Source organism: Sebastes fasciatus, chromosome 13, assembly GCF_043250625.1.
Source record: "Sebastes fasciatus isolate fSebFas1 chromosome 13, fSebFas1.pri, whole genome shotgun sequence".
In the NCBI taxonomy this organism is placed as follows: domain Eukaryota; kingdom Metazoa; phylum Chordata; class Actinopteri; order Perciformes; family Sebastidae; genus Sebastes; species Sebastes fasciatus.
The window spans coordinates 29,606,209-29,622,855 of record NC_133807.1 but is presented as its reverse complement, the minus strand read 5'-3'; the positions used below and the strand labels follow the sequence as shown (position 1 = coordinate 29,622,855).

At 38.3% G+C, this 16,647-nt stretch overlaps 2 protein-coding genes and 1 long non-coding RNA gene across 6 annotated transcripts in view; 1 reads left to right on the top strand and 2 right to left on the bottom strand.

Annotated features, from left to right (window-relative positions):
* ern1 (endoplasmic reticulum to nucleus signaling 1) overlaps positions 1 to 2,752 on the bottom strand; it is a 30,845-nt gene extending 28,093 nt beyond the window's left edge. For both annotated transcript variants that reach the window (XR_012596798.1, XM_074656759.1), the window contains exon 1: positions 2,477 to 2,752. Coding sequence is in view for 1 of the 2 variants with exons in the window: in XM_074656759.1 (XP_074512860.1) it covers positions 2,477 to 2,557 (81 nt within the window). In the remaining variant the exon portion in view is untranslated. The remainder of the gene's footprint in view (positions 1 to 2,476) is intronic.
* Positions 2,753 to 4,854: 2,102 nt separating this feature from the next.
* Positions 4,855 to 7,418, top strand: LOC141781192 (uncharacterized). The gene is made up of 7 exons (XR_012596797.1): positions 4,855 to 5,089; positions 5,174 to 5,293; positions 5,716 to 5,758; positions 6,138 to 6,171; positions 6,361 to 6,464; positions 6,712 to 6,748; positions 6,924 to 7,418. It is a non-coding gene; the product is annotated as an uncharacterized LOC141781192 (long non-coding RNA).
* Positions 7,419 to 8,091: 673 nt separating this feature from the next.
* The window catches only part of tex2 (testis expressed 2), a 40,620-nt gene continuing 32,064 nt past the window's right edge, over positions 8,092 to 16,647 (bottom strand). For all 3 annotated transcript variants that reach the window (XM_074656753.1, XM_074656754.1, XM_074656755.1), the window contains 5 exons: positions 14,515 to 14,635; positions 13,060 to 13,176; positions 12,570 to 12,779; positions 11,209 to 11,329; positions 8,092 to 9,806 (listed from right to left, as the gene is read on the bottom strand). In XM_074656753.1, the coding sequence (XP_074512854.1) occupies positions 9,657 to 9,806; positions 11,209 to 11,329; positions 12,570 to 12,779; positions 13,060 to 13,176; positions 14,515 to 14,635 (719 nt within the window). In that variant the 3' untranslated portion in view covers positions 8,092 to 9,656. The remainder of the gene's footprint in view (positions 9,807 to 11,208; positions 11,330 to 12,569; positions 12,780 to 13,059; positions 13,177 to 14,514; positions 14,636 to 16,647) is intronic.

Genomic DNA, 16,647 nt, shown 5'->3' with positions numbered 1-16,647 from the left:
TGTGTTTTTATGTTGTGTAAAGTCACATCCACAAAAAATACATTTGCAAATACGCATAACTTACTTTGTAAACACTTATTTTAATTCCACATAAAAATGTTATAGGTTTACATGTAAAGTGATATATATATATATACGCATTTGTGCATCCATTTGTACACATGGAATGATATTTACGCATACACATTTGAGGATCGCTATTAAAGTCCAATAAAAACTTCCATAAAGTTCTCATTGGATTTTAATAGTTGTAATCCAAAGAAAACAATCCACAAATCTGTCCCAACCATGATCCACAAATTTTTCAGTATCCACAAACATTTATTTTTGTGTTGTGTAAAGTCACATCCACAAAAATACAGGGCGATTTGCAAATACGCATAACCTATGCTTGTAAAATGGATATATACGCATTTGTGCATCCATTTGTACACGTGGAATATTTTCACATTTATGGTACACATTTGTGGATTGTCTCGCGTGGATTACAACTATTAAAGTCCAATAATTTTCGCACTGGCCTGGCACAGGTCGTGCATGATTTAATTGACCTAACCACAAAGAATCATCATGCACAACAACAATGGCAAGCTTTGGCGTGGAACTTAAATTAGAGACTGCAGATGAAGCACACACACTGTATCTGTCCTGCTAACTTCAGATGGCTGTAGAGATCTAATCAACAAGGCTGAAAGCATCCTTTAAACTTTAGCTCAGCACAGAGACACGTGTTTTTCTTGCATTACGCTTTTATTTGTACTGTTTGATCCAATTGTGTCACCTGTTTGGAGTGTTTATGACAAGTATTTATGTCTACAAATGAGCACAATGTCAAAGACCAAAAAGACATCAACCCATCACCTTGCGCTGCCTGGTTTGCCACCTTTGCACCATGCAGGAGCCCAAAACTACCGACTGACTGATAAGTTTTAAGGTTGCTGCTGATGTGCAAGCAAAGGATTTGTGTTCAGACTTGTGAAAAGATAAGGAGGTGTTGTGTTGACATGCAAGCAGTAATAATATTAGCACATGATAGTATTACACTATGACCTGAGTATGAGGGATAAGGCCAGGACTTTCCAAGACTTCAAGACTTCTTTATCTTATATCTACTTGTTCTTTATGAATAGACTCAGTATTTTGACATAATGTGATTATGTTGGTGAGGTTTTGAGATGGAAGGAGAGCCTTTGAGTATGATGTTACTGTCTTGATTGTTTTGTTGTTGAATTTATGTTTAACTTACTATCATTATTAGTAGTATTTATGTGCTTAAATGTTTGTTAACTTCCATGTTTTGTGCCTCTCAAGGGGTTTATCCTCTAATACATTTTAAAATTAAATAAACATACACACAGCTAATTCCTATAGTGCCCTAACAGAGGGATGTTTTTACAAATTCCTCTACTAGCTAGCTAAGTTTCTCACAAAGAAGATGGAGATATAATTGCTATGCTGTGAATGTTTTCCTTCATTTTTAACACTGGACTGATGAATTGGAAATGTAAAAACAATATTGACAAAGTTACAGGGTTTTATAAAGCACAGCTTTGTTATGTTGGTGAGGTTTGGGATGGGATGGAAGGAGAGGCTTTGACTATGATGTTACTGTATTGATTGTTGTTGAATTTATGTTTAATTTACTATCAATATTATTATGTGCTTAAATGTTTGTTAACTTCCATGTTTTGTGCCTCTCAAGGGGTTTATCCTCTAATTAATGTTAAAATGAAATAAACATATATACACACACAGCTGATTCCTATAATTCTCTAACAGAGGGATGGGATAGCTAGCTAAGTTTCTCACAAAGAAGATGGAGATATAATTGCTATGCTGTGAATGTTTTCCTTCATTTTTAACACTGGACTAATGAATTGGAAATGTACAAACAATGTTGACAAAGTTACAGAGTTTCAAAACCACAAATTACTTACAAACTAATGCTTTGTAATGTTGGTGAGGTTTGGGATGAGATGGAAGGAGAGCCTTTGTGTATGTTACTATATTGATTGTTGTTGAATTGATGTTTAATTATTATTATTTATGTGCTTAAATGTTTGTTAACTTCCATGTTTTGTGCCTCTCAAGGGGTTTATCCTCTAATAAATGTAGAAACACAGCTAATTCCTATAGTGCTCTAATATAACAGAGTGATGGGATAAGTAGCTGAGTTTCTCACAAAGAAGATGAAGATATAATTCATATGCTGTGAATGTTTTCTTCATATTTTAACAATGGACTGATGAATTGGAAATGTACAAACAATGTTAACAAAGTTGCAGAGTTTCAAAACCACAAAAACTAGTGCTTTTTAGTTAGTTACTTCTACATCATGTCAGCACACAAACAGAATCAAAGCTTCACTTCATGACACATATGTTAGTTTGGACTTTCATATTTGTGTCACAAAAGGCAGTAAAAAGTGTATTTTATCAGCTAACATCATGTAAGTGAAGCTATCTCCTCCTCTTACCTTGTGTTTGAGCTCGCAGCAGCAGAGCAGCAGCAGAAAGCTCCACAACAACAGGGCCCGACTGCTGCTCGTCCAGTCCATGATCTCTGCTCTCTGCTGTCTAACCCGGGACACACAGCTGCTCCTGGACTACATAGAACACGTTTGGTAGTACAACCAGGTGTTATTTTATTAATCTGTAACGTTAAAAAGGCACTGAGGCCACCAGCCAGACACCAGACACCAGGATGCAGACAACGTTGATCCGCTTCTTCTTCTTCTTCCTGGACTGAAACGACGTGGGCTGGACTTTGGGATAGATATCCTCACCGAGTGGAGGAGGCGGGACATGTAGAGCCCGGATGAGCCAATCAGAGGAGACCTTAATGACCCAGAAGTGATATATAATAGATCCGGGTGACATTTTCCTGCATTACACCCCCTTGAGCTGCAGCATGCATCTTCTGGTCCGACCTGTTAGACTCTTTATTACTCTTTAGTTAGTATTTCTTTAAAAAAATATGTCAATAAAAAGTCATATTATAGTATGTGGAAAAAAATGCGTAAAAGAAAATCATGGTATAATATGTAAAAAAAAAATGCAAAAAAGTCATAGTATAATTTTTCGATTAAAAAATCATATTAAAGTATGTAGAAAAAAATGCATAAAAGTCATAGTATGCTGGAAAAGAAATTCAAAAAAAGGCATAGGATAATATTTGGATAAAAAGTTTTTAAAAAAAGTCATAGTATAATATGTAAAAAAACAAAATAGATCCGGGGTGACATTTTTCTGCATTACACCCCCTTGAGATGTAGCATGCATCCTCTGGTCCGACCTGTTAGACTCTTTATGATGGGGAGTATTTCTTTAAAAAATACGTATAGTGTAGTATAGTATGTTAATAAAAAGTCATATTATGGTATGTCGGAAAAAATGCTAAAAAGTCATAGTATGTTGAAAAAGTGACAAAAAAAGTCATAGTATAATATTTCGATTTAAAAATCATGGTATAATATGTCAAAAAAATGCAAAAAAAATCATAGTATGTTGAAGAAAATGCAGAAAAATCATAGTATAATATTTCGATTAAAAAGTCATATTAAAGTTTGTGGATGGTTTGGTGGAAATGCATAAAAGTCATAGTATGTTAGAAAAAACATTTAAAAAAAAGTCATAGTATAATATTTCGAAAAAATGAAAAAAGAAAAATTCATGGTATAATATGTAAAAAAACAAAATGCAAAAAAGTCATAGTATAATATTTCGATTAAAAAGTCATATCAAAGTATGTAGGAAAAAATGCATAAAAGTCATGGTATGTTGGAAAAACAATTAAAAAAAAGTCATAGTATAAAATATCGAAAAAATTACAAAAAAAGTCATAGTATAATATTTCGATTTAAAAATCATGGTATAATATGTCAAAAAATGCAAAAAAAATCATAGTATGTTGAAAAAAATGCAGAAAAATCATAGTATAATATTTCGATTAAAAAGTCATATTAAAGTATGTAAAAAATGCATAAAAGCCATAGTATGTTGCGAAAAAAAATCAAAAAAAGGTATAGGATCATATTTGGATAAAGAAAAGTCATAGTATAGTATGTTGAAAAAAATCTAAAAAGGCATAGGATAATATTTCGAAAAAATGACAAAAGAAAATGATGGTATCATATGTCAAAAAAAAGAAAAAAAAGTCATAATATGTCAAAAGAAATGCAAAAAAAGTCAGTATAATATTTCGATTAAAAAGTCATATTAAAGTATGTAAAAAAATGCATAAAAGTCATAGTATGTTGCGAAAAAAATAAAAAAAAAGGCATAGGATAATATTTGGATAAAAAAGTCATAGTATAGTATGTTGAAAAAAATGCTAAAAGGCATAGCATAATATTTCGAAAAAATGACAAAAGAAAATGATGGGATAATATTTAAAAAAAATGAGAAAAAAAGTTATGGTATAATATGTAAAAAAAAGTGCAAAAAGGCATAGTATGTTGAAAAAATTAGAAAAAAGTCATAGTATAATATGTAAAAAAATGCAAAGAAGTCATAGCATGTTGAAAAATGCAAAAGAAAGTCATAGTATAATATGTAAAAAAAATGCAAAGAAGTCATAGCATGTTGAAAAATGCAAAAGAAAGTCATAGTATAATATGTAAAAAAAAATGCAAAAAAGTCATAGTCTGTTGACAAAAATTACAAAAAAAAGTCATAGTATAATATGTAAAAAAAAATGCTAAAAAGTCTTATTAAAGTATGTAGAAAAAAATGCATAAAAGTCATAGTATATATTTTATGCAGACAACGTTGAATAGGAGGCTGGACGTGTAGAGCCCGGATGAGCCAATCAGAGGAGACCTACTGATCCGGATGTCATATAAATCAGATCCGGGTGACATTTTCCTGCATTACACCCCCTTCAGCTGCAGCATGCATTCTCTGGTCCGACCTGTTAGACTTGAAGTATTTGCAATATATCCAGCAATGGCTAGAGAAGGTGTGTATATTTCTGAGTCAGTATCATGATACATGATGTGAGTTTGCAGAAATAATACTTTTAATGTGATAAAGTAGTATTATGATGCTGGAGCGGTGCGACTAGGCCGCATGGACGCGGAAATGTGGAGGTAAGCTAGTTTTTTTACATCATAAAAATGCTAAATGCAATGAATTATTTATGTTTAACTTACAGTATGTTGTGCTGCCTTCAGGGCCGGTGGTAAACTTCGGATCCATGCAGTGGTTTTGAGGTGATTGCACATCTACACGTGGACAGAAGGGTGGTGTGCTTTCAGAGGTTGGCTAAGGCCCTCCATTGACTCTTTATGATGGTGAGTATTTCTTAAAAAATATACTTATATTATCAAACCATTCGACATACTAGTTTTAGTATGTCGAGAAAAAAAATGCAGAAGTCATAGTATAATATTTGGAAAAATGACAAAAAAAATCTTGTATGTTTAAAAAAAAAAAAGAAAAGTCAAAGTATGTTGAAAGAAATGCCTAAAAGTCATAGTATAATTTTTCGAAAAAATGTATGTTGAAAAAAAAAAACATAGCATAGTAGGTCAAAAAAAATGCAAAAAAGTCATAGTATGTTTTTTTGGGTTCATGAATGATGATTAACGTGCGTTAGACTTCTGATGTGAAAATGAAGTTAACATATTCATCTGACTTGACCCACAAACACCAGTCTGGTGTGCGTGTGTGTTTCAATAATCATGTTCACTTACACATTTTTACTTTTTTACAGGAAATTGGTGGTGTGCTATGGCCCTCCATGACTCTTTATGATGGTGAGTATTTCTTTAATAAAAATACTTATATTATGTCGTATAGTATGTTGAAAAAAATGCAAAAAGTCATAGTATATGTCAAAACAATGAAAAAGTCATAGTATAATATTTCGATAAAGTCATATTAAAGTATGTAGAAAAATTGACATAAAAGTCATGGTATAATATTTAGAAAAAAATGACAAAATAATCATGGTATAGTAGATAAAAAAAAGTCATAGTATGTTTTTTTGGGTTCATGAATGATGATTAACGTGCGTTAGACTTCTGATGTAAAAATGAAGTCAACATATTCATCTGACTTGACCCTCAAACACCAGTCTGGTGTGCTTGTATTTCAATAATCATGTTCACTTAGACATTTTTTATTTTTTTACAGGAAATTGGTGTGGCTGATCCCTGCAATAGATAACGTAAGTATTTTGAGTGAGTGAGCAGGAAGTGGTTTGTAACGGTTATGAACGATGATTAATTTGGTTAGACTTGTGATCCATAATGAAGACTGTAGATCTGACTGCTCTTACTTATTTTTTTACAACATAAAAATTATAAATGCAATGAAGTATTAATCTTTTACTTACTGTATGTTGTGCTGCCTTCAGGGCCGGGGGTAAAATCGGATCCATGCAGTGTTTTTGAGGTGATTGCACATATACACATGGACAGAAGGGTGGTGTGCTATGGCCCTCCATGACTCTTTATGATGGTGAGTATTTCTTTAAAAAAATACATATACTGTAGTATAGTATCAAAATAAAAGTCATATTAAAGTATGTCGAAAAAAGTCATGTTGTTTTTTTTTGGGGGGGGGGTCATGAATGATGATTAACGTGCGTTAGACTTCTGATGTGAAAATGAAGTTAACATATTCATCTGACTTGACCCTCAAACACCAGTTTGGTGTGCTTGTATTTCAATAATCATGTTCACTTAGACATTTTTATTTCTTACAGGAAATTGGTGTGGCTGATCCCTGCAATAGATAAGATAGTAAGTATTTTTGAGTGAGTTAGCAGGAAGTGGTTTGTAACGGTTCTGAATGATGATTAAGCTGGTTAGACTTCTGATCCATAATGAACATTGAATATCTGTCATGACCCACTACACTCTTTTAATGGACGGTGTTTTCAATAACTGATCTTACTCAGTTGTTTTTTATCCGCAGCAACCGGACGCGCAAGAAATGGACGAGGTGACACCAGGACTCTGAACCAGAATACTTAAAAATATATTGTTGAACTGTAGGATTATAACGTCCTGTGTGAATAAAGCATTTGTCAACAAACACAGTATTGTCGCTCATTTCATTCCACTTACTTTACATGCTTTAGTAAATTGATTATAAGGCACTATACTTTAAACCTGAACGGCCTTCACCGTGGCCGTTCACACAGGTCCAGAGTAGTGCCAGATCAAACCACGTCTTGTTATAACTGGAGTTTCTTGGCAACTTTACCAAGTCTCTCTTTTAACGCAGGACACAGAATCTAAATGCAAAGCAATAACTTTTGCAGCATTAGTGTTAGCATTGGTAGTTCTTGTTCACTCACATTGTATTATAACTACTATAGAGCTGCAGCGATTCATTACTGAAAATAATCGCCAACTATTTTGATAATCTTGAGTAATTCTTTTTTTAAATAAAGTAAAAATTCTCTGATTCCAGCTTCTTAATTGTGAATATTTTCTGGTTTCTTTACTCTGACAGTAAACTGAATATATTTCTGAGTTGTGGACAAAACAAGACATTTGAGGATGTCATCTTGGGCTTTGGGAAATACTGATTGACATTTTATAGACCAAACAACTAATCGATTAATCAAGAAAATAATCAACAATGAAAATAATCATTAGTTGCAGCCCATCTCTGCTACATGTTGATATATTAATCAAAAGAATAAAAAATATAGCCTGACAAATAATGGAGTTTTTTTACTACATGTATTTAGGAGTCTGAAAAATGTATTTTTTGGCCAATATTTAACATAAAGAGAGCTGCAATGATTAATCAATTAGTCAATTGTCAGATAATCTGCAACTATTTTGATAATTGATTGACTATTTTTCCTGGCAAAAATCCCAAACTGTCTGGTAGCAGCTTCTTTAATGTGAGAATTTGCTGGTTCGGTTTTATATTATTGTAAATTGATATAAATGGAACATTTTATGCACACTTTAGATATTTTTCACCTTTTTATAGGAAAAAAAATCTGCAAATGAATCGACAATGAAAATAATTGCAGCCCTAAACATGAACATAATATGGAAAAGTAAAGTCCGACATACTCAGATGGATGCCTTTGAGTTACAACCACAACGCCGCTCAGACGCTCTCCAAGCAAAAAGGTTTTATTGATCCACAACGATCAGAACCGTTAACATTCTGTGACATCACTGAACACAACAGCAATGTTTGATATTTTTCATCACTGTGCAAATGAACAACACCGAAAACGTGTGAGAACAAAGGGCATGTCTCCTCAGACACAGTAATGGCACAAAGACACTTCCTCTCTCTCTCTCTTTCTCTTTTATCCTCAACTGATGCAACAAAACGTGGCGGCTCACTACAGAGGAATGTTTATTTTTAAAAGGCACTTTCTGCCTCGTACACTTTTGCCAACACACACGCACACACACACACACACAGTCGAACGTAAAACATTTTAAATGACACGTCGCCCGTAAAGCAGCTGGGCGTCTTGGCAGATCACAAAGTCGCTGTTCTAGTTTTAATGGTGTTGTTCCTCTTCGATGTGTACAGCACAGAAAGAAAATCAATAACAAAATAAGAGCATTCATTAGCTGGATGTCTTCTGACAACATTAAATAATATGGCTAATATCCAGTATGTTATTTATTTAAATAAAACCAGGAAGAGTGGGTTCCAGTCTCCTGCTGTACATCACTGGAGAGGCCTCGACAGGAACACAAGATGATTATTTACCTCACACAGAAGCCTTCAGACACGACTGAAAGATTGCTTTGGCAATAAAAAAAACATTATTACTGCTGCTTAAACTCAATATAACATGAAAAAGAGAAGCATGTTGCGCAGAAGCACGTCGTCCTGTGTTTATACATTCATCAGACCTATAGGCAATGTTCAGCTGCTGTGTTTGCAGGGATATGTTTTACCCCTCTAGAGTCCGATTTAGCTCTAATCCCTACCACACGGTTAAAAGCACACAGGCTCGTGTGTGTTTTGATGGATTTTAACTTGAAACCTTGGATGGACATAGTGCCGTTGATCTGTTTGCATAAAGGTGGCGGGCGACTGGCACAGGCAGCAGTGTGGATGGGTGATCAGTAATGAGTTGATATCCCTGTGAAATGTGTGTCAATAGACGCGGGGGGGAGGGCTTTCAGCAAAATGTATAGATTTACTCCTTCTTGACGCTTGCTCACTCAGACATACTTCATCCTCCTTGATCTCGTAGTCATAGCAACCACTCGATGTAGAAAATGTACACTGTACAACGATCATGTTTGGTGCAGCTGTACATCACAGGTATTATGGTTCTTCTGGTTGAATCCGATGGCTGTTTCTGTCGATCCACCGCCGCACACGTTTGTTGGAACAGTCCTCGACATGCCCCGTGTGTCTCATCAGAGAATGAACAGTTTGACGTCACACACGAATAAAACGGTGTGATTGGATGACAATCTACGAGTCACAATTCTCCTCCGCTTTCAGGTGAGTACTCGCTCTCGCCAGCACTTCCAGTTTTTGTGAGTGCACTTTCACGGGTGGTGCAACAATGGGTCAAAATATGGAGAGAGTTGGCCCGGCCCGTTGCTGCACCCCGAGGGGGGAGGGTTGGGGGGGGGGCGAGGACTTGTCATATTGCCACGGTGATAAAAATGTCCGTCGTTATGCTCTTTCCAACAGCAGTCTTCACATGTCGGAGACCTCAGACTCCTCGGGTTCTGGGTCCTTCAAGGCATCGTTTGTCACAGTAACCAAGTTGGCGTTTGAGCGTGTGTCCATGGCAGAGTGCATTATGGGTAGCCACACGTCATCCATGTTTGGCATCACGAATATTTTCTGTGGGAGGACGAGCAAAGTCATCTTGATTTCAACAATAAAACTGAAACATATCTGTCTGATGAAGAATGGAGCAGAAACTGCTGATTGATATCAGGGCCGTTAAAGTTAATGCAAATGTGTTTTTTCGCATTAACACAATCGATCTTTCGGAGGTTGTAGTGGACTCAGTTTTAAACCTAGAGTGAAGATACTGGCCTCATATGAAAGTAGAAAACCTAAATAATCCATTGGTACCAACCATGTCATACTATCTTGTCCCAAAAGAGGCTAAATAACACTCTAAAGTTATGCTAAATTTTGGCGAGGAAAAACTGTCATAGCTATTTTCAAAGAGCTCCCTTGACCTCTGACCTCAAGATATGTGAATGAAAATGTGTTCTATGGGTACCCACGAGTCTCCCCTTTACAGACATGCCCACTTTATGATAATCACATGCAGTTTGGGGCAAGTCATAGTCAAGTCAGCACACTGACACACTGACAGCTGTTGTTGCCTGTTGGGCTGCAGTTTGCCATGTTATGATTTGAGCATATTTTTTATGCTGAATGCAGTACCTGTGAGGGTTTCTGAACAATATTTGTCATTGTTTTGTGTTAGTAATTGATTTCCAATAATAAATATATATTATTAGATGAATACATACATTTGCATAAAGCAGCATATTTGCCAACTCCCATGTTGATAAGAGTATTAAATACTTGACAAATCTCCCTTTAAGGTACATTTTGAACAGATAAATGTGTGAATAATTAGCGATTAATCGCAATATTTAATCAATTGACAGCCCTAATTAATACACTTTTGTAACTAAAAATATAAACCAAATAAAGACACTGGCATGAGTTTGTCTCGGCTAACAAGAATCCATCATCCCCCCCGTGTATCCAACCCTGCACTGTTATGTCTGGAAACCAATGAGGCCTGAGCTCATTTGTTGAAAGCCAGATGTAAACACTCACTCACAAATGACACCAGTGAGCGCTGCAGCACTGTATTTTACTTGAGGCACGGTTTAGCGGGGTGGTACATAATAATAACCCCCCGGAGGAGTCAGGCGGGGATAAATGTAGATGTGTGGTAGGTCTGACAGGGACAGTAGTTTGCAGGTGTGCCTCAGGGCTGTTATCTAGAAGGCAGGCGTATCATTACTTTGGATATATACATATGAGGGGGTGGGAAAGCCACAGGCACGCTGCTTTGAAGTGCATGTAGGTGGGCAGCCATAAATGTCCTCTTTTATTACCTAAATTCTCACCCTAAAACATCTGGGGGGGACATTGTCTTTGATTAAACCTTCAGCCTCTCAGTCAGGCTGATATACACCATAGGATATAAGAACCATATTGACAATGTAAATATTCATGACAAGCATTTGCATCTTTTGTTCTCAGTGTTTACCTGGAATTCCTGGTCCAGTTTCTTCTCAATCCAGTCTGTAATGTGGACTAAAGTGACCTCCCTCTCACCCAGTTTAGGCCGCGCTTTCAGCTCGAGGTGAGGCGGACTCCGGAAACCGTACCTGACAGCCAAGAAGAGAACAAAAAATCATGTTTCAAAATTACATCATCTCAGACAAGTTCCATGAAAGCAGGCATGTTTGGTTTTTATTCTTCTAAATTCAATTCATATTCCTTTTCTACAACATACGGCACTTTGTTGAGGAAATAACAACGACACAAATTAAGATCACGATGAGGCTTCTTCTTCTGAACCCTCATCATAGACCAGCGGTGCCCAAACCTTTTCCCCCGGAGGGCTAAAACTGAAACTTAATGGTGGACCAAAAGGAAACACTATTGTACACTAAAATTGTACTATGATCCCAAGTGCGTGTGCCACTGTCTCTGCCTCTCCATTGTTTTCTTACCTCACTTGCACCAAACGGACTTCCTGTGCGAAGTGTCACTCGGTCCGCCATGCTCACATTATGCAAAATGATTAAGGATCATACACAATTAAAGAACATTTTTTACCTCGCAGAAAATAAATTAATATATTTTTTTTTAAATCAATTAAAATGTTTTGTTCACTAGAAACATCTGGTGGGCCAAATCGAACCTTATGGCGGGCCAACAGTGGCCCGCGGGCCCCACTCTGGGCAACCCTGTCATAGATCGTGGCCTCAGTGTGTACATGAGTTTTAAAGCGTCTTTGAATTCTTTAAAAGCACTATATAAGTTGAATTTATTATTATTATTATTTTGAGCAGTTCAGCCAAAGAATGATTTTTCCATCTAGGATTGTTAAATTTGAAGGATTTTTTAGAGACCTAAAGAGGTGAAAGAAAACATATATTTCTATTACACAAAATGACGTATATTTTTCAGATTTTCCCTATTTTAAATCCTTAACTCACTCTATGGCTTCAGCTGAATAGCTCAAGACTCATTTACACAGACATTTAGACTCATTTTAAAGCGTCACAAGCCAAAAATGTCGGGAACCACTGCTGAGGAAAGTGATCAATATTATTTCTTACTAAAATAGTCATAATTAAGCTTATAAAGCACAATGAGTGTACTTAAGGATTTAACATTCCACATATTTAATAAAAAATACACACCTTTGTGCCCTCATTTTTCTTAAATATCAAGTATATTTAGTTCACTGGTGATTAAACATTTTTATTCTTTCATTGTATGCATGTCTGTGTTTGCCCAGCAGAGGGCGCCGAGTCCTAATCTCAAACCAGGATTCCCACACACTCACTGACTACATCCTACAGTCTTCAATGCACTCCTCCCTGGAAGTGAACGTACCATATCCTGTCCGTGGGGGGAGGCGGGATGTTGACAGCCAGCGTCCCGCGGAACTCCTGCACCTCCACGGTGAGCAGCAGGGGCGTGTTGGACACCTCCTCCATCTTCTTCTTAATGAACTCCGTCTCCGTGGCCTTCTGGAAGTACTTCGACTTGGCTATCTTGTCCACAAAGCGCATGATCTTGCTGGGCCTGTGGCCTCCCATGTAGCTGCGTGAGCACAGGGGATGGAGAAGGGGAAGGCGAGGAGTGAGTCAGGTTCATTATTTATTCATAACGGCATCTCTTGCTACTCAGCACCCACGATGGAGGGGAGTGACCGGGTGCTGCATTAAATCAGCAGCAAAGCTTTCAAACGTGTGGGACTGAGTGAGTGGGCGGACTGAAAAGGGCAGAACAATCTGCTTCGACACATCAGTGTGAATCTGTTTCTGCCCATTTTCAATTCAGATACTCGATGATGTGACTGCGAAGAGAGACGCTCGCTCACCCCTCGGCTCCAGGAAGAATGGCTTTGTCACTGAGGAGTTCAGGGGGGTCCTCCTCGTCCGACGAGCCGGCGCTGGACGACTCCTCATCGCTGTCTGCCAGACAGTACGTCCGCGGCCTGGGCCTGTAACACACACACTCACTGTTGCAACGTCAGGCTGTAATGGCGCTGCACAGAACCATTACAAGTAAGGGATAATGTTCAGCAAGCCGGTCATTGTTGTGAGGGGTCTTGCATCGCCCTGAAGGGGTTTATTTCACAACAATGACCCGCTAGCTGTACTTTATCCCGCTTATTACACGGCTACTTACTTAAGAAATCAATAATTTCACACAAAAATGGTCAATCAGAATCGATTATTCAACAAAGCTGTGTAATAAATAAAAGTAATCCCATTTAATAATTTAGTAATCCCTTTAACCCATCAAAGGTGCAGTGTGTAACATCTGGGTGCATCTAGCGGTGAGGTTGTAGATTGCCAAGAAATGAAATTTATCCCGTGTGCCAAGCATGTAGGAGAACTACGGTGGCTGACGTGAAAACGCGAATGGCCCTCTCTAGAGCAGTTGTAAGAGAAGCGTTGGTCATTTGGAGAAAAGCGAAGCCAGAGTGCGAACAAGTGAGCTAGTGGAGCAGAAGACAGAGATTAGTTTAGAGAATATCAAGTGAAGTTACAGTGGAAGTTGAAGTTTGAGCAGAAATAAATGCTGCAGCTCCTCAAGACTAACAGAGGTATTCTTATTGTCTTGTTTCCAGGCGTCTGAGTGGAGTGACAGCGAGGGTTAACTCCGGAGCGAGTAACGTTATCGACTCCGGTCCAAGCAGGAAAAGTTAACAGTGTTTGGTTTGTCCGTTTTGGGCTACTGTAGAAACTTGGCGGCTCCCTATGTAGATCAAGCCCCCAAGAAGAGCGCTGGTCGTTGACGCCAATTATCATAATGGCCAAATGTCGGTACTACAACTTCTGTGTCCGTCACGAGATGCCGTTGGGCCCAAAAAGACTTTTTCCCACAGACTTACATTGGGAAAGAGACGTCTGTGACTTAATTTTCTTTTGAGGTGAATCAACTTCCCAGTATGAACACTCTAAAAGCCCTTATTTAAATCATTAAGTCCTAAAAGTTGTAAAATGCACTAGTAGCTGAATCCAGAGTTATTTCTCTTCAAAGATTCACTCAAGAAAGAAAACTATAATCCAGATCTATGGGCATCTATTCCCAAACTCACCAGCCATTGGACAAATCCACAGTGGTCAGCGTCCAGAGAGAGGATTCATATGTTAAGAGAAGAGTCAACAGAAACATGGTAATAAATTATAAAAAAAAAAAAAACAGATCTGACAACTTATATGGTTCTGAATGCAAACGATTCACATCCAGCTCACACTCACACTTTAAAAAATCTGTAAGACATTTCAAAATCAGACTCGTTACTGAATGTGATTGAACGCCTCACCACTCTTTTCCGTGCTCGCCGAGCCCCTCGCCCTCCTTCCCCAGACGGGCCAGGTTCATCTTGGTCTCTAGCGTCATGAGGAAGGAGCCCGTGTAGGAGACCTCCAGATCAAACCACAGACCTGGACAGATAGTGAGGGAAACCACACAGACATATTATGTTTTAATATTAAAGAGGATCTATTACTCTTATTTTCAGGTGCATACTTGTATTTTGGGTTTCTACTTAGACATGTTTACATGATTTAATGTTCAAAAAACGCTGTCCTTTGCTCATACCAGCTGTGCTAGCAGCAGCTGAAACGCTCTGTTTAAGCCCCGCCCCCCTGAAAAGCCCAGTCTGCTCTGATTGGTCAGCTGGCCCCACTCTGTTGTGATTGGTCAACCGAACCAAACTCTTCAGACTCCGCTCCAGCTCAGCTCAAACTAGCTTTGTTTGAGGGCATGCCGAACTAGCCATTAGGCAGGTATTATGCAAATGCGTTACTTGGTGACATCACAACGTTACGGAAGAAAAGGCGGGACTTCAAGCGAGGTGTTTCAGGCAGTTCAGGAGCAGTGTTTCTTTGGGGGAGAGTAACTCACTTTGGTGTGGACTTTGGGCTTTATAACTTTGCAAACCTTTTACATGCACAAAAAACTACATAACGCACCAAAGGAAAAAGACAAAAGCAGAATAGGTCCTCTTTAAAATCATGCTACTTTACATCCCCAACAATCCCACAGCAGCATCAAAAGTGACCACCTCTGAATGTGAATAAACATGAACCTCCCGCCTGGAGTCTAATTGCTGCGAGGTCTCCTGCAGAGCTGCCAGGAGGAAGTCCTATCCTCTAGCAAACACTGGAAAGGTCAGCTCTGGGGGCAGCGGTGCCTCCTTATTGGCTTATCAGACTACTTCCTGTTTACACATTACACTTCCCAGGAGGCGACGGAGGAGAGCGATTCAGCTTTCGAGCCCCCTGCTGTTTGTTTGCTCAATGAGTCCTCACGCCTATAATTGATGAGTGTTGATTATTAATCCTCTGCCTCGCTCCCTCCTCCTCTTCCTCTTCATTCTCCACTCCACATAAATGCTCATTGATTTGTGAGTGTGGGGCAGCAGCGTCAAAGAGAAGCTAAATGACGCCATTAAGTCACAACACGCTGGACAGTGTCTCGTCGTCTCGGTCTGGAACGAGACACACGGGAGGGAGAGACGGTCTGGAGCGCCTGATTCATTTTGGAGGAGTCATGTGTGTTTCTACATCGAACTGGGAAATATATCACTATAGCAGCAATGTTATATGAGACAAGATATTAAGTTATCGTAATATATAGCTTAACTATTGGATGGATTGCCGTAACATTTTGCACAGACATCCATGATCCCAAGACGATGAAGCCTGCTGACTTTGGTAGCGCCAACATGGTTGTCATTTGGTACATCGCCGCACAATGCATGCCGGTTAGATTTGTGTCCGACTTGATCCCGACTTGCTCTGACGTCATGACATGTGGGCAACGGTAACGACCCTGCAAGACCCAGGGCATGATGGGAATACATCATTTTATCTCTTAAGCTCACTGCATATGATATCATAAAATCTGACTTTACATGAAGACCTTTCTGTTTACACCATCCTCTACACAAATAAACTATGTAATGCTGTCACACACGTATCTTACACTTCTGATATAAGCTGCCAAATACTTTTATTTTGTCAGCACTCTCAGGCCATATATTACATTTACTTCGCCACATCTGCTCGATCAGAAACACATTTTGCACCTCAACCTTTATGTAAGGGATAATGACCAGCAAGCTGCTCATTGTTGTGAAATACTGTAAATCCCGACAGGGTGATCGCCCTGAAGGGGTTTATTTCACAACAATGACCGGCTCGCTGTACATTATCCTCCTTATTGCACGGCTACTTACTTTCAACAATCAATAATCTGACACAAAATGGTCCTCCAGAGTCCGAGTTCAGAACTGCGTCTATAGCAGCGGTGTGTTATTCATAGCAGCAGCCTGCTGTAAAGAAATAACAGACCGTAGAACGCCGTAATTGACCAGGAATCGAGTATTCAGCAAAGCCGTGTAATAACCATAATGGTTTGGTTTTCTTTACAATGAGCACTACAGTCTCAC